This window comes from Palaemon carinicauda, chromosome 13 (genome assembly GCF_036898095.1).
Source record: "Palaemon carinicauda isolate YSFRI2023 chromosome 13, ASM3689809v2, whole genome shotgun sequence".
In the NCBI taxonomy this organism is placed as follows: domain Eukaryota; kingdom Metazoa; phylum Arthropoda; class Malacostraca; order Decapoda; family Palaemonidae; genus Palaemon; species Palaemon carinicauda.
In genome coordinates, this window is record NC_090737.1 from 123,018,233 (window position 1) to 123,038,581 (window position 20,349).

The 20,349-nt window shown below is 37.8% G+C and overlaps 1 protein-coding gene across 4 annotated transcripts in view; it reads right to left on the minus strand.

Annotated features, from left to right (window-relative positions):
• Positions 1 to 5,055: 5,055 nt before the first annotated feature.
• Positions 5,056 to 20,349, minus strand: part of LOC137652392 (serine incorporator 1-like) — a 44,756-nt gene continuing 29,462 nt past the window's right edge. For 2 of the 4 annotated variants that reach the window (XM_068385777.1, XM_068385776.1), the window contains 3 exons: positions 18,604 to 18,657; positions 15,243 to 15,445; positions 5,056 to 6,587 (listed from right to left, as the gene is read on the minus strand). In XM_068385777.1, the coding sequence (XP_068241878.1) occupies positions 6,504 to 6,587; positions 15,243 to 15,445; positions 18,604 to 18,657 (341 nt within the window). In that variant the 3' untranslated portion in view covers positions 5,056 to 6,503. The remainder of the gene's footprint in view (positions 6,588 to 15,242; positions 15,446 to 18,603; positions 18,658 to 20,349) is intronic. The other 2 variants (XM_068385779.1, XM_068385778.1) reach the window with 1 other exon arrangement.

The window sequence follows — 20,349 nt, forward strand, 5'->3', positions numbered from 1 at the left end:
CATACACTTTTCCAACTACACTCAACAAACTAATACCTCTTGAATTACAACACTCATGCACATCTCCCTTACCCTTATATAGTGGTACAATACATGCACAAACCCAATCTACTGGTACCATTGACAACACAAAACACATATTAAACAATCTCACCAACCATTCAAGTACAGTCACACCCCCTTCCTTCAACATCTCAGCTTTCACACCGTCCATACCAGATGCTTTTCCTACTCTCGTTTCATCTAGTGCTCTCCTCACTTCCTCTATTGTTATCTCTCTCTCATTCTCATCTCCCATCACTGGCACCTCAACACCTGGAACAGCAATTATATCTGCCTCCCTATTATCCTCAACATTCAGCAAACTTTCAAAATATTCCGCCCACCTTTTCCTTGCCTCCTCTCCTTTTAACAACCTTCCATTTCCATCTTTCACTGTCTCTTCAATTCTTGCGCCAGCCTTCCTTACTCTCTTCACTTCTTTCCAAAACTTCTTCTTATTCTCTTCATATGACTGACCCAATCCCTGACCCCACCTCAGGTCAGCTGCCCTCTTTGCCTCACGTACCTTGCGCTTTACTTCCACCTTTTTCTCTCTATATTTTTCATACTTCTCTATACTATTACTCTGCAGCCATTCTTCAAAAGCCCTCTTTTTCTCTTCCACTTTCACCTTCACTCCTTCATTCCACCATTCACTGCCCTTCCTCATGCTGCCTCCAACAACCTTCTTGCCACATACATCACTTGCAATCCCAACAAAATTTTCTTTTGCTAACTTCCACTCCTCCTCTAAATTACCAGTTTCTCTTACTCTCACCTCATCATATGCCATTTTCAACCTTTCCTGATATTTACTTTTTACCCCCGGTTTTATTAGCTCTTCAATCCTCACTACCTCCCTTTTACATCCACCTACTCTATTCCCCCACTCTTTTGCTACAACTAATTTTCCTTCCACCAAAAAATGATCAGACATACCGTTAGCCATACCCCTAAACACGTGCACGTCTTTCAATCTTCCAAACATTCTTTTAGTTACCAACACATAATCCATTAATGCCCTTTCTACTACTCTTCCATTTGCCACTCTTACCCATGTATACTTATTCTTATCTTTCTTTTTAAAGAAGCTAGCACCTATTACCATCTCTTGTTCAACACACATGTCTACCAGTCTCTCACCACTCTCATTTTCACCTGGTACGCCATACTTACCAATGACACCTTCTACCTCTCCAGCGCCCACTCTAGCATTCAAGTCACCCATAACAACTACATAATTCCTTCTACCCAGTCCTTCTACACACCTAGCTAAATCATTCCAGAACTCATTCCGATCTTCTTCACTTTTCTCACTACCTGGCCCATACGCACTGACAAACGCCCAACATTCCCTACCCAACCTAACCCTTACCCACATTAACCTAGATGATATCTCCTTCCATTCCACTACTTTACCTGTCATCCATTCACTCAGCAATAACGCCACACCCTCTCTCGCTCTTCCCCTTTCAATCCCAGACACTCTACCAGACATTTCACCAAACATAACTTCACCCTTTCCTTTCATCTTTGTCTCACACAAGGCCAATACATCCATCCTTCTACTTCTAAACATACTTCCAATCTCACATCTTTTACTCTCTATCGTACTACATCCACGCACATTTAAACACCCCAAAACTAGAGTGCGGGGAGCAGTCACTCTCCCCCCAGCTCCATCTCCTTGTCGATGTCTCGCAGGAATTTTTTACAGGAGAGGGGGTTCCCAGCCCCCTCGTCCCGTCCCTTTTAGTCGCCTCTTACGACACGCAGGGATAACGTTGGCGCTATTCTAATTTTTATATGCCCCCGTGGCCACAGGGGGCATATATGTATGTATGTATATATAAATATATATATATATATATATATATATATATATATATATATATATATATATATATATATATATATATATATATATATATATATATATATATATATATATATATATATATATATATATGTGTGTGTGTGTGTGTGTGTGTGTGTGTGAGAGAGAGAGAGAGAGAGAGAGAGAGAGAGAGAGAGAGAGAGAGAGAGAGAGAGAGAGAGAGAGAGAGAGAGAGAGAGAGAGAGAGAGATGTATGGGATATCATTCAAGTGTGAAACTTAATTAGGCTAAATTCAATGCAAAATGAGAGAGAGAGAGAGAGAGAGAGAGAGAGAGAGAGAGAGAGAGAGAGAGAGAGAGAGAGAGAGAGAGAGAGAGAGAGAGAGAGAGAGAGAGAGAGGGTAGGCCTACAGTATGTGTATACAATATCTCATTGTATTTCCGAGCAAACTAAACTTTAACCGAATAAACTCAATAACATTCTTGCTCTATGTATCATCACAAAATCACTTACTTTCACAATTTTTTTCTCATTTTGGTCAATTCTATATTGTTTCTTGATATCATCTTCATCACAGATCTTCTTTCCTGTTAACTTCGAATAACAAGTAAACATTACGTAATGTATTTGACTCAAAGCCATCCATGTCTTAAATTCGCTACTATATTATTATAATCTGCTATAAAGGTGGCCCATCGTGCTTCACGGGAATACATTGGTGACGCTGACATGGAAAGCGTCGGTTTGATAACATTGTTTTTACTCAAAGCGTTTATAATCTGAGATAAAGAGCAGTCCTTGATTGTAAGATGACCACAGGTTACTTCAAATGTAAACAAACCACTCAAGACTCTTCTTCTTCTTCCCAAATTCTGATTGAAGTTCGATTAATTTTGACGTTTCTGGTCACTTATGGTATTATGCAATTATGAATACTAATATTTATCCAAAATTGTTCTCTGGTGCTAAACAGAGCCATTTCTATTGGGCCCATAGATTTCTACTCTAAAAACACAATTAGTTATCCACCCTATTTACAAGCTAGATCTTGGACAATTAAGAGTCCAAAAGGCCACACCAGTTTCCTTATGCCATTTGAATCCTTAAATGGCTTACCAACTACTGCAATTGGCATGCAATCTTGACTAACTAATCTCAGTCTCATACTGGTCATAACCTTATAGCCGTTGCTAAGTTTAGATTGTTTACTTTTACCATTGTTCAAAGTTATTACAGAGCTAGTAAATATACTTCACCAAAATTCCTGTATACTTACTTTTGCCTTTACAACCAAATAGCTTATATCACTGGTACGGATATTGCCAGTAAGCCTCACAGATCGGCAGGCTATACCATTATGGAAGGTTTTTTGCTCAGAAAGTTTAATTTTGGTATTACAAAACATCAATGAAATAGCAATTTTTCTTTAAATCATATGTGGGGAACTTCTTTGATGTAGGATAGAACTTTTAATGCTCAGAATGCAGGGTACTCTTATCATTACCAAAGGGTCTTTGGAGCAACTCTTTGGCCTATGTAGGCACCCACTTGGTAACCTTAGACTTTTTGTAGACTTCTTATTTTCCATCTTGCTGTTTGACTTGAAATTAACTTCATAATGTGACAACATAATTTCTCTACCCACCCTCATACATTAGTGCTAATCTTCCTCCCCAGGTCCTCTACTAAATCATGTGGCATAAAACGGATTTTGAGCAAAAAGAAAAATCTATTTTTGGGTGAGATAGCCATGTCGCCCTGATGGAAGGTTCCTTCAGTAGCTTCCTTAAGGTATATATGTCATATATACCCTAAGGAAGCTACTAAAGGAACCTTCCATCAGGACGACATGGCTTGAGCCCAAAAAATCCACTATATAAAGATGAATGTAGCAAATCCCACTTTTCATGATAAAGGTTCTTTTAAAGAGGATTCACAAAGTATGTAGGCCTACTGATATTTTCTAGACAGGAGAGTTTGCATTTACTGGAATCAAATGAGCGAGCAAAATAGCAAAGGTTGCCTTAATTACTTGTGCCATTTTCATAATCAATTAAGTATAGGTAGTATGAGGAGTAATACAGTAGATACTTACTTTAAAGTACCAGGATGAAGGCCATTAAGAAGTAACCTGGAAACAGAGGATAGAAGGTAGATGACCTGCACTAGATGGAAATTCAGGTGGACAGGGTTGAGAGAAAACTCATTTAACATGTGTCTTGTATTGGTAACATAGGACATTCAAATATCAATAATGCATTAGGAAACTGGGCATATGGAAGATTACCATGAGTTAGGAGGCAGGATTGAGTGGAATTAATTTACCATAATTCCAATGTAGATCAGCTAATGGTTATAAAGGATAAGCTTGATGCGATATATTAGGGCTGGAAGGCACAAACCCACTGACTTTCCCACTGGTATCACCAAGGAAACACTGGCACTGGAAACCTTACCTGAAAGACCTAAGAAGGCCAAAACCCCCTTATGTCACACTTGTCATCATTAGTAGCACAGACAGAAGAGTCCCAACCAACGATGGAGTGGGGCGGACACAGAAGGAACTCCCCACTCGCCAGAACATTAAATTCGCTGAAGTAGGTCAGAGGGCTTCATGACCCTGCTGCTCGCTCCCTGGGAAAAGAGCCAAGATAATAAGCGCAGGAGCACCCGATGTGCGGATGAAAGCAGCCCTCCTCTTCTCCATCAAAGCATACATCTGCCACCGCTTACACTTGGCACACGGGGATGATAGACAAACGTGACCCTAGCAAGAGCAGTGTGGATTTACAGACTGTTTTACAAAAAAATGCTAGATGCAAGCCCATCCTCCCACAAGTGTTTTGCTTCACCATAACAATCAGCAGCCAGTATTCCTGAAATAAAAAGAAAATTTCTCTTAAGGTTGCATTTGTACATCTGTCCTCAATGCAGCCGAAAACATCACTTCTAGTGATTTTGACAGGTAAGAGAGTGGGACTTCTCGCCTTCACTCCCACCTGTCACTTAACTGCTCGTTAAAAGTTTTAACGGCCGCCCAGCTTTCGCACTTGAAACATACTCCCCTACATAAAGGATGATAGTTTGTATTTACAAAAGAACAAACAATAGTACACTAAATAATTGCATTAGTCAATAAAAATTATCCCTGGGATTTAAAAAAAAATGCATTCAGTAATATTATCACATTTATTATTCATAGATATATTCAGTAGAATAATACAATTGAGTAAAATATGAAATAAGAGTTACAGAACTTGTCAAAAGTTATCACAGGGTAAATTTTTCATCCAATTGTTAAGTACTAACACATTCTAGTACTTCCTTACAAGAATGATTGCAGTATCAGTTTCTACTAGTATTGTACTTTCCTTGATCAAGGTTATTAATTTTTCTAATGGCACATATTGATGAGGAAAGTTTCTCTTTAAAATTATGTAAAGATCCTGTCTCATAAGAATGTGCATCCAATATCCATTAGCTTTCTCAGAGAAATATCTCTGTATTAAATATAATTAAATAGTGCCACAAAACTACAGACAAAAATTTAATTATAATCTTGATTTGAAGGAGAACCACAATTCAAAAATAAAACACGAAATGAAAATTATTTCAGTGTCCACACTTATGATTCATGTACAGCATGGCATAGTGATACAGTAGCCACACAATTTCTAAAAATTACTATTACACTCTAATTACATTTACTTTCTAGAATTTAATAGACAACAGTATAACCACAGAAGGTTGTAATAAAAGGAAATTAAAGGATAGGATGACTTATTTGTTAAAACAAAAGCTGTTACACGAACACACAAATGTAAAAATGTAACCTATACTTTGGTAATTATCTATTCCATTTCAAACATATGCATAATAAAACAAACAAATTCTACATAACTGAACAGTACAGTAATTGATAGTATATCTTCCATCATTACAATACAGTATTTAGCCAACCCTTTACACTAGCAACACAAATATAGTTTAGTGCCATACAGAAGGAGGAAAAAGGCTAAAAGACACTAAACAAGGCAATTGTTACTTCAAAAGTTACCTTAATAAGATGGAGACTATGATAACCTAAAATATCTAAGCATTAAACCCACCAGCTGAAATTATTTATTTTCACATAAACAATACCCTACAATATCTCACTTTTACACATTTAAATATTCTCAGTCCGTATAACTTCCAAATTACATTGTCAATGCTCCTAAAATTTACCCACTTTCCAGTAACATTATATCAATCAGATCTCATGTAGTGTAAAAAGTCTTTTTAGATCTCCATATTAAGCTATGTATTTTTTCTTGTTCATATTAATCAGTAATAAATCTTTCTTCCTTAACTTTTGGAACCAAGACTTCTTGCTCTCATTATGCTCTTTATATACAGTACACCCCGATGGTTCTTTGCAATTCAACTACCTAAACTTATGAGTTTGGTATCAGCCTTCATAGTATGGTACAGTAACGTCCAAAGAAAATACTAAACAACCCTTATTGTTGACATCACAGATGACAAAACTTTGTTAAACATGCAGTCCCCATATGTTTTCATCGATGGAATCACAACACTGCTTGGCTAAATGGAAAAAAAAAAATCAGCTCTCATCCTTGTTTAACTGAAGTCCCTGTTGGACAGAATAAGGGGTGCTACCAGTGTCCAACTATACAAGAAGAGACAAATCCAGCTAGACACAATCTGAAAGTATAAAAACATAGAAAAGAAATTACAGAAGAGATTTAAAAAAAGAACAGAATTTTAATAAATCCATTTCTATACTCACCTAACGCTCATATGTATAATAATCTGATAGCATTATCCTTCAAGGTGGGCTTTTGGAGCTTCAGCTGTTTTTGCCTTTTTTACCCTAATTCAGAGCTAAATTTCTTTATAGATAGCATCATAGCTTTATTTTTGGCAAGTACACAGGTTTAAAAATGTAAAAATTCCAGACAATGTATACCACATTAATTTCCTCATGTAAAAAATGTACTTTTAAGTTCTGACTCCTCAACATTAAATTCTTTATTTCTTTCTGAAGTCCAAAGGGAAAAAAATCTGGTATTTTTTAATAACTACACCAATTTCTGGTTGAAAAAATTATAAACAAATAAAAATGAAGTCCTTCAAATTTGAGAAAAGATAAAATAAAACTGAAAGTGGCCAAATGATGGACTAAGAGTTAGGTTACTAATTGAAACCTGTGAATAAAACCCAACCGAAGGGTTAGAAAAGGCAAAGTACGTAAATAACAGGTCAAGAAAACTTAGGATTCTAACTAACCAAGTGACATTTTTATATAAAAAAAAATTATAGCAGGCGAAGTGGTCTACATTTTGAGAGCCAAGAAAAGGCATAAATTGTAATATAAACAGTTTTTGATCTCCTTGTGCTCTGCAAACTCAAAAGATGATTCTAATGTACTTCTATCTTCACAACCTTTAATAACAGAATCTGACATTTCTAAAAAAAAAAAAATTAAAAGGTAAACACCTCATTTTTAAAAGGGAGGATGACTATTACTTTACATAGCTTATAGATCAATTTTGGATGTAAACTGTCTTCAGCATTCCATCCAACACAATGGGGTTACATGTTTGACCTCTTACGGAGTCAATGGAAAACCCCTGATTTATACTTTGGGGAAGAAGAACAAGGAATGGATAGGTAAACTCTTGTACAGAATTCAGAACCCCTGGCTAAGCACAATCACCAAGGAGACATTGTGGAAAGGGATCTTAATTATGCATTAAACAAAATCTGGTCAACAAATTATCTGCAAGATATTAAAACTTTGTTACTGGCTTTAAGTTCACAAAAGGAAGGACTTGTATGGGGCTCATACCCACAGTCCTTTGTGAATTACATTGAACTTCATCATCATCCTTTGACCATTACTTTCACTGATCTCACTTCTTTTACTTTTCACATACTCCGTTTTGTCCTAACTCCATAGCTATTCAACTCCTAGTCTAATTTTACCTTCTTCACCCACAAAAAGATGATATCTTATTCTAAGGAGAGGGTGAACTTGCAAGAAGGGAGAGTACAGGCTCTAATCAACTGAGAGACTAAAGATATCCCATGCTTTTTATTATATTATACCAAACTTAATTATATTTAATGATAGCCAACAATTCCAGATAGGATCAATTGGCTAAATAAGCAAAATCTTTAGGAGTGGTAAATATATTTTAAATATAAAATAAATTTTTGAATATACTTACCCGGTGAATATATAATAGCTGCAACTCTGTTGCTCGACAGACACATACAGTAAAAAACTCGCCAGCGATCGCTATACAGGTTGCGGGTGTGCCCACCAGCGCCAACTGTCGGCCAGATACCACTCTCGATGTAAACAAAGATTCAAATTCTTCTCATCCCACTGCGTCTCTATTGGGGAGGAAGGGAGGGTCGTTTAATTTATATATTCACCGGGTAAGTATATTCAAAAATTTATTTTATAATTAAAATATCATTTTTAAATATTTAACTTAGCCGGTGAATATATAATAGCTGATTCACACCCAAGGAGGTGGGTAGAGACCAGAGTTAAATATGTTTACATCGTATAAGCTAAGAGTTTTTTATTTCATTTTGGCAGTTATCAATATAACAAAACCAAAATAAATAGGTACCTGGTAAGGAAGTCGACTTAGACGATTACTCTGCCTTGTGAGTACGTCTTCCTTACGGAGCCCAGATATCCTCTTAGGATGCTGACAGACCCCCAGGAGCTGAAGTATCAATGGCTGCAACCCATACAACAGGACCTCATCAAACCCCTAATCTGGGGGCTCTCAAGAAATGACTTTGACCACCCGCCAAATCAACCAGGATGCGAAAGGCTTCTTAGCCTTCCGGACAACCCATAAAAACATTAAAACATTTCAAGAGACAGATTAAAAGGATATGGAATTAGGGAATTGTAGTGGTTGAGCCCTCACCCACTACTGCACTCGCTGCTACGAATGGTCCCAGTGTGTAGCAGTTCTCGTAAAGAGACTGGACATCTTTCAAGTAAAATGACGCGAACACTGACTTGCTTCTCCAATAGGTTGCGTCCATGATACTTTGCAGAGATCTATTTTGCTTAAAGGCCACGGAAGTTGCTACAGCTCTAACCTCGTGCGTCTTAACCTTAAGCAAAGATCGGTCTTCCTCACTCAAGTGTGAATGAGCTTCTCGTATTAACAATCTGATAAAACATGACAAAGCATTCTTTGACATAGGCAAGGATGGTTTCTTAACCGAACACCATAACGCTTCAGATTGGCCTCGTAAAGGTTTAGTACGAGCTAAGTAGAACTTAAGAGCTCTAACAGGGCATAAGACTCTTTCTAGTTCATTGCCTACGATCTCCGATAATCTAGGAATATCGAAAGATTTAGGCCAAGGACGAGAAGGTAGCTCATTTTTGGCTAGGAAACAAAGTTGCAGAGAACAAGTAGCTTTTTCTGACGAAAACCCGATGTTCTTGCTGAAGGCATGAAGCTCACTGACTCTTTTAGCCGAGGCTAAGCATACCAGGAAAAGAGTCTTAAGAGTGAGATCTTTCAGAGAGGCTGACTGCAAAGGCTCAAACCTGTCTGACATGAGGAATCTTAGGACCAAGTCTAAATTCCACCCAGGAGTAGCCAAACGACGCTCCTTAGAGGTCTCGAAAGACTTAAGGAGGTCTTGCAGATCTTTATTGTTGGAAAGATCTAAGCCTCTATGCCGGAAGACCGAGGCCAACATGCTTCTGTAGCCCTTGATAGTAGGAGCTGAAAGGGATCGTACTTTTCTCAGGTATAAGAGAAAATCAGCTATTTGGGCTACAGAGGTACTGGTCGAGGATACGGAAACTGACTTGCACCAGTCTCAGAAGACTTCCCACTTCGATTGGTAGACTCTAATGGTAGACGCTCTCCTTGCTCTAGCAATCGCACTGGCTGCCTCCTTCGAAAAGCCTCTAGCTCTCGAGAGTCTTTCGATAGTCTGAAGGCAGTCAGACGAAGAGCGTGGAGGCTTTGGTGTACCTTCTTTACGTGTGGTTGACGTAGAAGGTCTACTCTTAGAGGAAGACTTCTGGGAACGTCTACTAGCCATCGAAGTACCTCGGTGAACCATTCTCTCGCGGGCCAGAGCGGAGCAACTAACGTCAACCTTGTCCCTTCGTGAGAGGCGAATTTCTGCAGTACCTTGTTGACAATCTTCAATAGTGGGAATGCGCAAAGATCTAGATGTGACCAATCTAGGAGGAAGGCATCTATATGTATTGCTGCTGGGTCCGGGACTGGAGAGCAATAGATTGGAAGCCTCTTGGTCAGCGAGGTTGCAAAGAGATCTATGGTGGGTTGACCCCAAGTCGCCCAAAGTCTCTTGCACACATCCTTGTGGAGGGTCCATTCGATTGGAATTACTTGACCTTTCCGACTGAGACAATCTGCTAGGACGTTCAAGTCGCCCTGGATGAACCTCTTTACTAGGGAGATGCCTCGATCTTTTGATCAGATGAGCAGGTCCCTTGCGATCTCGTACAAAGTCAGTGAGTGAGTACCTCCCTGTTTGGAAATGTACGCCAAGGCCGTGGTGTTGTCCGAGTTTACCTCCACCACCTTGCCTCGAAGGAGATTCTCGAAGCTTATCAAGGCCAGATGAACCGCCAAAAGCTCCTTGCTGTTGAAATGCATGCTCCTCTGACTCGAGTTCCACAGACCTGAGCATTCCCGACCGTCCAGCGTCGCGCCCCAGCCCAAGTTCGATGCGTCCGAGAAGAGAACGTGGTTGGGTATCTGAACTGCCAGGGGAAGACCCTCTCGTAGGCTGATATTGTCCTTCCACCAAGTCAGACAAGACTTTATCTTTTCGGAAATCGGGATCGAGACCGCCTCTAGCGTCTTGTCCTTTTTCCAGTGAAAAGCTAGATGGAATTGAAGAGGACGGAGGTGTAGCCTTCCTAGCGAGACAAATTGCTCCAGGGATGACAGCGTCCCTACCAGACTCATCCACAGCCTGACTGAGCAGCGTTCTTTCTTCAGCATCTTCTGGATGGAGAGCAGGGCTTGATCTATTCTGGGGGCCGACGGAAAAGCCCGAAAAACTTGACTGTGAATCTCCATCCCTAAATACAGAATAGTTTGGGATGGGACCAGCTGTGACTTTTCCAAATTGACTAGGAGTCCCAATTCCTTGGCCAGATCTAGAGTCCAATTGAGATCCTTCAGACAGCGATGACTGGAAGAGGCTCTGAGAAGCCAGTCGTCCAAGTACAGGGAGGCTCTGATCTCCGATAGCTCGAAACTGGTACCCCACATTCCTGTAAACAAACCTCAGAAACGGTTGGGAATCCGGGTGTATAGGAATGTGGAAGTATGCCTCCTGAAGGTCGAGAGAGACCATCCAGTCGCCTTCCATAAATGCTGTCAAGACAGCCTGGTAGACTTCATCGCGAAGTTTGTCTTGACAATGAACACATTGAGCGCACTTGCCTCTTACGTACTCCTGCAGTGAACATGGCTGCCAAATCATGGAGCCATCCCTGAGGGACTTGTCCCTGCAGAGAACGTGGCTGTCAGATCATTGGAGCCATCCCTGAAAGCCTTGTTTATGCATGACATAATTGTACAGCAAAACTTCAAAGGCTCGAAAACAGCTGTGAAGTTGACCTGTAAAATCTTGGAGCGTCTCCTGGCCAGGCGCCAGGGAGAGTCTACGAGATTTGAGAAGTCTATCTGGGCAGAGGCAGGAACTCCCAAGCCGAGAACTTCTCTCGTGTCATATCAGACTCTCGCTCTATAAACCAGTTTAAAAGAAGGGAAAGCAAAGGCTGTATCCCCCAAACTCCTCCTGGTGATAAACCAGTCGCCTAGCAAACGTAAAGCTCTCTAGGAGAGCGAGAGAGCACTAGCTTATAAAACAACGGCTTCGAAGTAGCTAGGCCTAGTGTAAGCTCTGACGTTTAGGCGAACGAGGAGCAGCAGTTACAAAAAGATCCGGACAAAGATCCTTAAAAATCAGCATGATTTATTTAAAAGTCCATAGAGGGCTAAGCAGCTTTAGGCTCCTCTCCGTCTGACAGAGTCCTCAAGGGAATATCAGTAGGAGGGGGAACAGCAACTTCCTCATCTAAAGGAACCTTGTCCGATAATAGCTGAGTCTCAAGCAAGGGAGAGACCTACCGTGGTGGCAATGCTTTACAAGCAGAGTCCACACGCACTGGTGCATTAGTAGTGGACCAGGACGCAACGTCATGTAACTGCTTGACAGTCTGTGAACTGTCAACAACAACAGGTGCGAGAGACCAGGACGCAACCTCATGTAACTGCTTGACAGTCTGTGAACTGTCAACAACAACAGGTGCGTGAGGACGCACAGCGTCCACTCGAGACTGCTTTGACCGCCTAGATTGAGCAGTCAAAACAACTCTAGAATGCGGAGGTTGACGCACAGCGTCAAAACAAGTCAACTCCGATTGTTAGCGAACGTCCTGAGCGTCAACAGGAGCATCAGCAAGTGGCCTAACGTCCAAATGTGGCTGAAAATCCACACGAGACCGCATCGAGTGTGGTTCTAAACAACCTGACTGACGTGACTTAGCTACGCCAACGTCACCAGGACGCACAAAGGAACGTTAGGTTGGCTGAAAGCCAGGATCTCGATGAGATAAACGGCTAGGCTCAACGGACTAATCGGCAGAATAGTCTTCCATAAGGGAGGCAAGCTTATTCTGCATGTCTTGCCGTACAACCCATTTAGGATCAACGGAAATGGTTGCGGTAAGAGACGAGGGTAACGTCTGTGACCGCAAAACCTTGCCAACAAAAAGACTCTCGGAGTCTGTGTTACGCTTTTGTTAGGCGGCGAGCAGTTTTCCGATGACTGCATAGGGTCAGAGCTGTCCTAATGGCTACAACCAGGACGCTGGACCTGTCCTGAAAGGGCTGACTTTCGCTTAAGGGCCTCGAAACCTTGTTTCAGGTTTCTTATGCGAAAAGCCTTCGGATGACGAGGAGAAAATTGTCTCTCTCGCCTTATGGTAGGGGAGATCTTGGTAAGATATACCCGATACCATAGAGGGAACGTCTGTTCGCTGATCAAGGCCTCTCGAACTCATAAGTCGTACGACATTACTTCTCCCCTGGGCTTGGGAGCTTGCAAGAGGTCCCGGACTAGGTGAACGACAGGCACGAACAGACGAACCCTCGGTTACGCAACACTGTAACACTTTGCGCAATATCACTTTATCACTACGATTTTCTGTTTTGCACTTATTTCACTGAAATCGAAACTTTAACTGATTTCTACCTGAAGCACGCAATTCTACCCTCATCAAAAGGTAGTAAATGCGAAATCAGTCGTATAATGCAAGCACATTAATACCAGCAAAAAACAGTAAACATCTTTTAAGAAAAAAAAAAAAATCAGTGGCAGGGGAAGAGACTAAACACTAGTTCATTCAAAACTACGTTTTCAATCTCTCACCGTACATAGCCTGGGGACGAGAATAAAACTAAAAACGTTTTATCCTTTCTCCCCGTACAGAGACTAGGGACGAGAGTAACTCGAGAACAACGTTACCCGCTTGAACGGAACGTTTTCTCTCCTCTCTCTCCCTCCGTCTCTATCTCTCTCTCTCTCTCTCTTGATTTCGCACCTAAGAGAAGAGCCCAATTACGTTTCGTCAAAAAAACATGTTATTTGACCAAAGGAAAAAACTGAAAGGTTTTTCAATTAAAAAGTTCCTTTAAAATAGAATTTAAAACATTTAAGCTTTGAAAGAAGAATGAACAAAACGTCAGAATCGATTTGCTCTTTCTGCAAAGTGAAACCGTGAAACTCTCTCTCTCTATCGTAACCTTGGAGGAAAAATAGAGCGCAAACTGCGTAGCATAAATAAACTAAACGTTAGTTCATCTTTGAAAACAGTACGAAGACTATTCAAAGAAAATCTTTCATAAAATATTTATTAAAAATATTCATTTAAAAAGTTTTAAATCATTAGCTCTTTAAAAGCTATTTACGATTGAAAGGGCTCAACGTTGTTTAACTTCGGTTTCCAAGTTAGGACCGCCTACTCTCAGGAAAGGTCGCATATAAACAAATCATTAAAATTTATTTATTTTATTTTTATTTATTTTTTTTTTTATTATAAATGGAAAGTTAATCGAAGAGGCCTAATAAAGGCGGTGAGATATAAAATATATAGAGGAAAATCTATAATTAAAGTATAACGTGATAAGATAATTGCTAAAAGCCTAAACACACTACCGTCTAAGGGAAGGGTCGGCCATTTAAAAGTCAAAGAAAGTCCATACTCTCTTTGTCATCAAAAATTAAATCTATCCAAAAACGAGTTCAAGATTTAAGATGAAGATAAAACACCTGCACTGCGAAAGCTCAAACCAAAATGAAGTACTTCACCAAATATGTTGAGAAAACTCCAGGTTCTACAGCGAGTAAAAGTACGTCTTGTCGACACGTCGACAGAGAAGAAATTGAGTCTTTGTTTACATCGAGAGTGGTATCTGGCCGACAGTTGGCGCTGGTGGACACACCAGCAACCTGTATAGCGATCGCTGGCGAGTTTTTTACTGTATGTGTCTGTCGAGCAACAGAGTTGCAGCTATTATATATTCACCGGCTAAGTTAAATATTTAAAAATAACTATGATCGTGGCAGTGTAGACGATTAAAGGCCAGAGCAAAATCTGTCCTGATGGTAAAGCTGCTGACCAACATCATTATGAAACAGCGGTGGAACGAACCTTTGCTTCACATAACCCTTAACATTATCCTCTTGCTCTGAACACCCAACTTTTCTGCACAGAAATGCATTAAATACTAGACTTTTTGGCTCTATATGAATTACAGACAGTTAGCCACTTTTTGTGCCAACCACACTCAAAAAAATTTGACATTCACTCCAAGAGCCTTTTCAGGGATATTTTACTCAACTACCCACAAAAAAACATCAGAGATAAAACTTTATAATCTTTTCATTGTATAACTGAGGAAGTGCTCTTTCCATTTGTATAAATGGAACATTTTGTAAAATTTCCACACAAGTACATTTCAATAAAAAATTGATAATTAGCTGGAGCATAAAATATTTCCAATGGTGATTGAGTAGAAATATCTCGATGTACAATACACGTTCAATGGTGCTCAAAAGGTAGAGTCTGTTTGCCAATATCACTCAAAGGTTTCTACCTATGTTGTTAAACAACATCTAAAATCCTCCTATGACAACATTTACTCCTAAACTTAAAAGTATTAAAGTCTTTCAACGTTAACCTACTAAATATATAGGATTTAAATCTTTTAACTCTAAGCTACATTATTATAACAAAGCATTAATCACTCTTACCTTGACCCAAACAGCAGCCATGTTACTTGATAGGGTACTCAAGTCTGAATTACTGGGGGTAAACCAGTTTGTAAGAGTCATCATGACATAAAGAGTAGCGAGTCCAAACATTGTGTGGAAGAATGACCATGAGTAAGCCACTCCATCATCCTCGTTATCCCACACGCGATGATCGTCACCAGATTCAGGATCACCACTAGCACCTTAAAATGAAAAATTACAAAATTCATAGCATATTTAGCAAAGTACTTAGAGGCGAAGAATAGTTCTAATTGTAAAGAACATCCAGTTCATTAGAAGTTATTATGTAATAATAATAACAATCTTGCTGATATGTTTTTCTTTACACATTTTTCATGAATCATTCAAGGCTATTCCCTATAATGTATTCCTCTTCTTTATTTCCTACCCAAATGTCAAATACTGAAAGTCTAATCTTCAGTACAGTACAGTAACACCATGGAAACAAAGTGGAAATTTTCTGTTTTGAAAACATGTATACTGACATCATTGGTATTCAATTTCTTTACAAGTTGTACGATATTATTGGCTATAAAAATCATCATTATCAAATCAACTGGCTAAATGTTGAACCACTACATACAGAACTTTGCCTTTATTTCATATATCCAACATATGCTAGAAATCAATTTTAACTAATTTACTGAATCTCATACAAGAAGTTTCTCAAAAACACTACCTACTTTTCTTTAACTACATCAAAACTCAGTTTACAACCAAGGACAGGAGAGGAATGACCTTTTACATGTGACTCAATACCGGTAGAAACAAACTAAAAAATTATCCGCGATGACAATTAAATTACACCTTACTGTGCCAACATATATAAAGTAGTGAACTACTGCAGTCATGCAGCCCTTTACATAGAAGTTATGAAATAAAAAAAAAACTTTGAAGGCAGTACAGTAGAAAGTTTCCTTCATGAATTTTTCATACAGTTAAGTAACAGAGTTAGAATAAGGAAAGAAAACCAACACTGAAGATTAAAAAGAAGAAGTTTCGAAGATAGTAGATTTACAAGTTATTAAAAGGACAGTAACAAAAATTATGAATTTTTTTCAAAGGGTTGCAAGTCAATATGCCACATGTGCACCAACAAGATTATTCACACAGTTGGATACATGACAAGATGGGAAAAGTGTAATTACTGCATTTTGCAATGAAGACTTGAAGAGGAAAATATTTAGCATAAAATAAAAAATGTGGCTAAATGAATCCTACATCAAGCAATTTTCAACCCGTAAAATATTACTAATCCAAGTACACAGTACTGTATTAACTCTATTACCGAGTTGAACTGGATAGACTGGAGAATGTATGATATTTAGTTCTAGTACTCGTGGCTAACCCATAGTCAAAGGACCAACAGTTGTAGCAGACGTACCTTTTTAAATTTCGTAACACAGCATGGGAAAAAACCTACATTACTATAAGACAGAATTTTTGGAAATGGTATATGACCATACTTAATACATGAGCAAAGAGTTTCAAGGGCCCTGTTACATGCATAACACAGTTAAGAAAAGCAACTATATCAGTGTTAATCATGCAAGGCCTATTCTACGGCCGACATTTAGTTGACACTTTCATCTAATGATAACAGCCATATGTAAAATTACACAAGTTAGTAATTGCAATTATTCAATCCAAAATGTTACACTAAGACTCGCATTCATCTGCAATTATGTTTAAATTAATTATCTACTGGTTATTGTACAAAAACTGTATCTTCATAACAAACTGCTACATGAAACTGCATCTAGCGACCATAATGGTGCAACTGATGTAATAGTTACTACATAAGATCACTAAATGATCATTCTTAAAAATGAAGGAACTAAATTTAAATTTTTTGCATTCAAGGAACTCTATAAAAGACTACTGTAAATTCAAATATACTGCATATCTTTCCAAAGCCTTTAATATGACATCAGTTGTGTCATAGACATTGCTAAGACTAGTACATTAAAGATAACTTATGGGTTTCCCTATGAACTCCAGCCAAATATTTTCTATGAAAAGCTAGCAAATTATAGTTGAAATTCAAAATACTTTGCATTGTATACAGTAAAAAAAGAAGACAATGAATGACAAATCATCTTTCTTCTCACTTGAAGTTTAAAATAAGCCAGTGAAAAAAAAGGGATGAATGGATAGGTTGTTATCGTCATTGTCGTTAATCTTTTGTGGGTTTTCCAAACTGAATGTTTGCATTGTCTAGGTAGTCCTCCCATACATTTCATAACCTCTATAACTTTACCTGACCAACCCACCTCAATCTTTGAGACATTTGCAATGTGAAATGGTTTTATATGAACAGAGGTTATTTAAAACTTTTGAGGGTACTCAAGATTTTAAAAATATTTCACAAAAATAAATAAAAGCATTTCAGTAAAGGTTCCTGGAATACCATACAAACGATTTCAGACTACATAGAAGTGGGAAAAGATGTAGACAAAGAAGAAATAATGTTGAAGTACAGTAATAGCAATAAGATAAAAAAAAAATATATATCTTTAAAAACTTTTAAAATGACCCAATCAATGAATGATGCAATTTGCCAGTTTTTCACCAAATAAATCTTCCTTTCCCTTTTCCTTTGCTTCATTTGGACCTGTATACTAAAAGGACATAACAGTCGACTTTAAAATAAAATTTCACCCAAAGATTTGTAAGTAAAGTGCAATAAACAAGCAAGGGTTATGTCACATGCAAGGAATGACAAAACTACTGTCCAAAGAAACTACGGAAGACGAGTGCAAAATATGGAATCCCCATAAGAATGAAATAACGATGGAATCCAGTACTTGGCTAAACCCAAAGGTCCAATATAAGTATCCTTAAAAGGGAAAACATATATATTTCAATACAATCTTCAACGTTAAATACACAAGTTAAAACTACAACAATTTACCAAATATTTTCCATGCAAACACCATTTAAAAATATTACACAGGTAACAATGTAACAGAAAAGTAAGCTTAAAAGAAGACCTTGTCTAGAAAACTAAGCTCTGATCTTTTCTCTTTTTTATTCTAAACTACTCTACAAAATAAGCAGCTCCCACTAAAGAAATATTCTACATAACCCTTTCAAGAAATACTTAAAAGTTACTATTATAAGAACTATTACCATTCATAGAACAGCAAGCTTGGTGTATGGTATTTTATACAAAGGACTGAGGTGAAAATATTTAACCCATGTGATGTTACCACATTTATTGGAAAGGCAAGTACTGAAGTCAATGCATTCATATCAAATCCATATCAAAAGCAATTAGCCATGGCACAACACCATCATGAAAAGCTGGGAACAAAAGAAAAGGAAATCTCCAGTTTACCTTGAACCACTTCATTGGTCACAAGAGGAATGTCACCAAGGCTCCTACGGTTAGCTGCGTGTAAAGCATCAACACGCAGATTAATTTGTGTTAAAATATTAGGGTAAACTACAACCCAGTCTGCTTGCACTCCATCAAAAAAGCTTGTGTGCATTTCTGTCTAAGGTACAGTATTATATTTCCCAGTAACATAAATGAATGACCACATCTGAAGAGTGGCCTTTCATACTCAACTATTCAGACTGAAAAATTTCAATGAAATATTCCACTAGAAAGGTCACCAGCCTAATATTTTTGTTAATTATTCTTTTATGTTCATTATAGTCAAAGGAGCAGTATTCTCCATATATATTAATGATTTTTTAATTATTCTTGTGTTCATTATAATCAAAGATCCAATATTTCCTATTAACATTAATGGATTACCACATCTGAAGAGTGCCTTTCCAATCAATTATTTACACTAATTGCACAATTTCAGTGGCACATTCTACTCGAAAAGTCAACGTTCTCATATTGATGTTAATTACTCTTGCTTCACTTGCTGATAGGTACCAAATGTACCAATAACTAATGAAAAACATTGAAAAAATTAAGAAATCCTATCCTGATACCGAAAGTTCACATTCCCTTTATAAAAATGAGTTGCATGTAAAAGTTTGTTCAAAAAATAAAAACCTATTAGAAAAAAAGTGATAATACATGGAAGACAAAAATTATAGTTCTTTAATTTACTTTGCTCTAAAACTCAGCTCTAAATTAATTATCTAAATGAGTACAATAGGAAAAATGAGAACTTTTTGCAGCAATATCCAAGTTAGTGTCATCATTTGAAAATATGACAAGTAAAATAATATGCACTGGAACTTTTTTTGGACTAAACTATATCCAAGTTGTCAATTGGTCAAATTACATTTTCCCTCTAAAATTTAACTGAATTTCTACTATGAAAACATAACATAACTAAGGAAAACGGCTTACAAAACGAAAATTGGGTTACACACCAAGAGATTCTAAGCCCCGGGGTTTTTACTTCTTTCAAGCCAATGCAACGTATTTTACTCACACTAATTTCCTTTCTTTCATCATTTACATACACAGTATAACATTTTAATCAAAAAGGTAGAGCTGTGTGTCAATAGACAGTTAATTAATTTAACTAAATAATCATTTTTTTTCTTAACCTTCTTAGTGTCTGTATATTTTGAGCTAAAGTGTGTTAAATAAGACATGGCACCATGAAAAGGGTCGGGTTTTGAATAACACATTTTTTTTTTCTAAAAAGCATACAAATTTTGTCCCACCCTGGTAACTGAGCAAAAAAAAAAAAAAAATTCTTCTTTAACTTTAAAACTTCTTAAAAAGATTTAAAAACATTTTACCAAGTACTTATAAAACATGTGGTTGCTCAAGGGGTTCCATTCAGTAAGTTTATAACTGATGTAATGACAAAAAGTTCAATAATGAATTGAAACAGCCAGGTTTCAAAAAATACCTAAGGTACTTTTGTAGGAGAAAAAAAGGTTTATAGAGCACACAGAGGCTAGATACTACATAATGACCAATTATATAAAAGAATCAGTACAAGTAAAGTAGTGGTGCTAAGCATGAAAGCCAATACAGTATGTGTAATGGAAAGAAAAATAGGTAATATAATATAGTCTCGTACTGCATTAAGAACTAGAGTTGTAAACTATACTAACTTTGGGTAGTGTTTCAGGAAAATTCTAGGGATATGAAATAAAT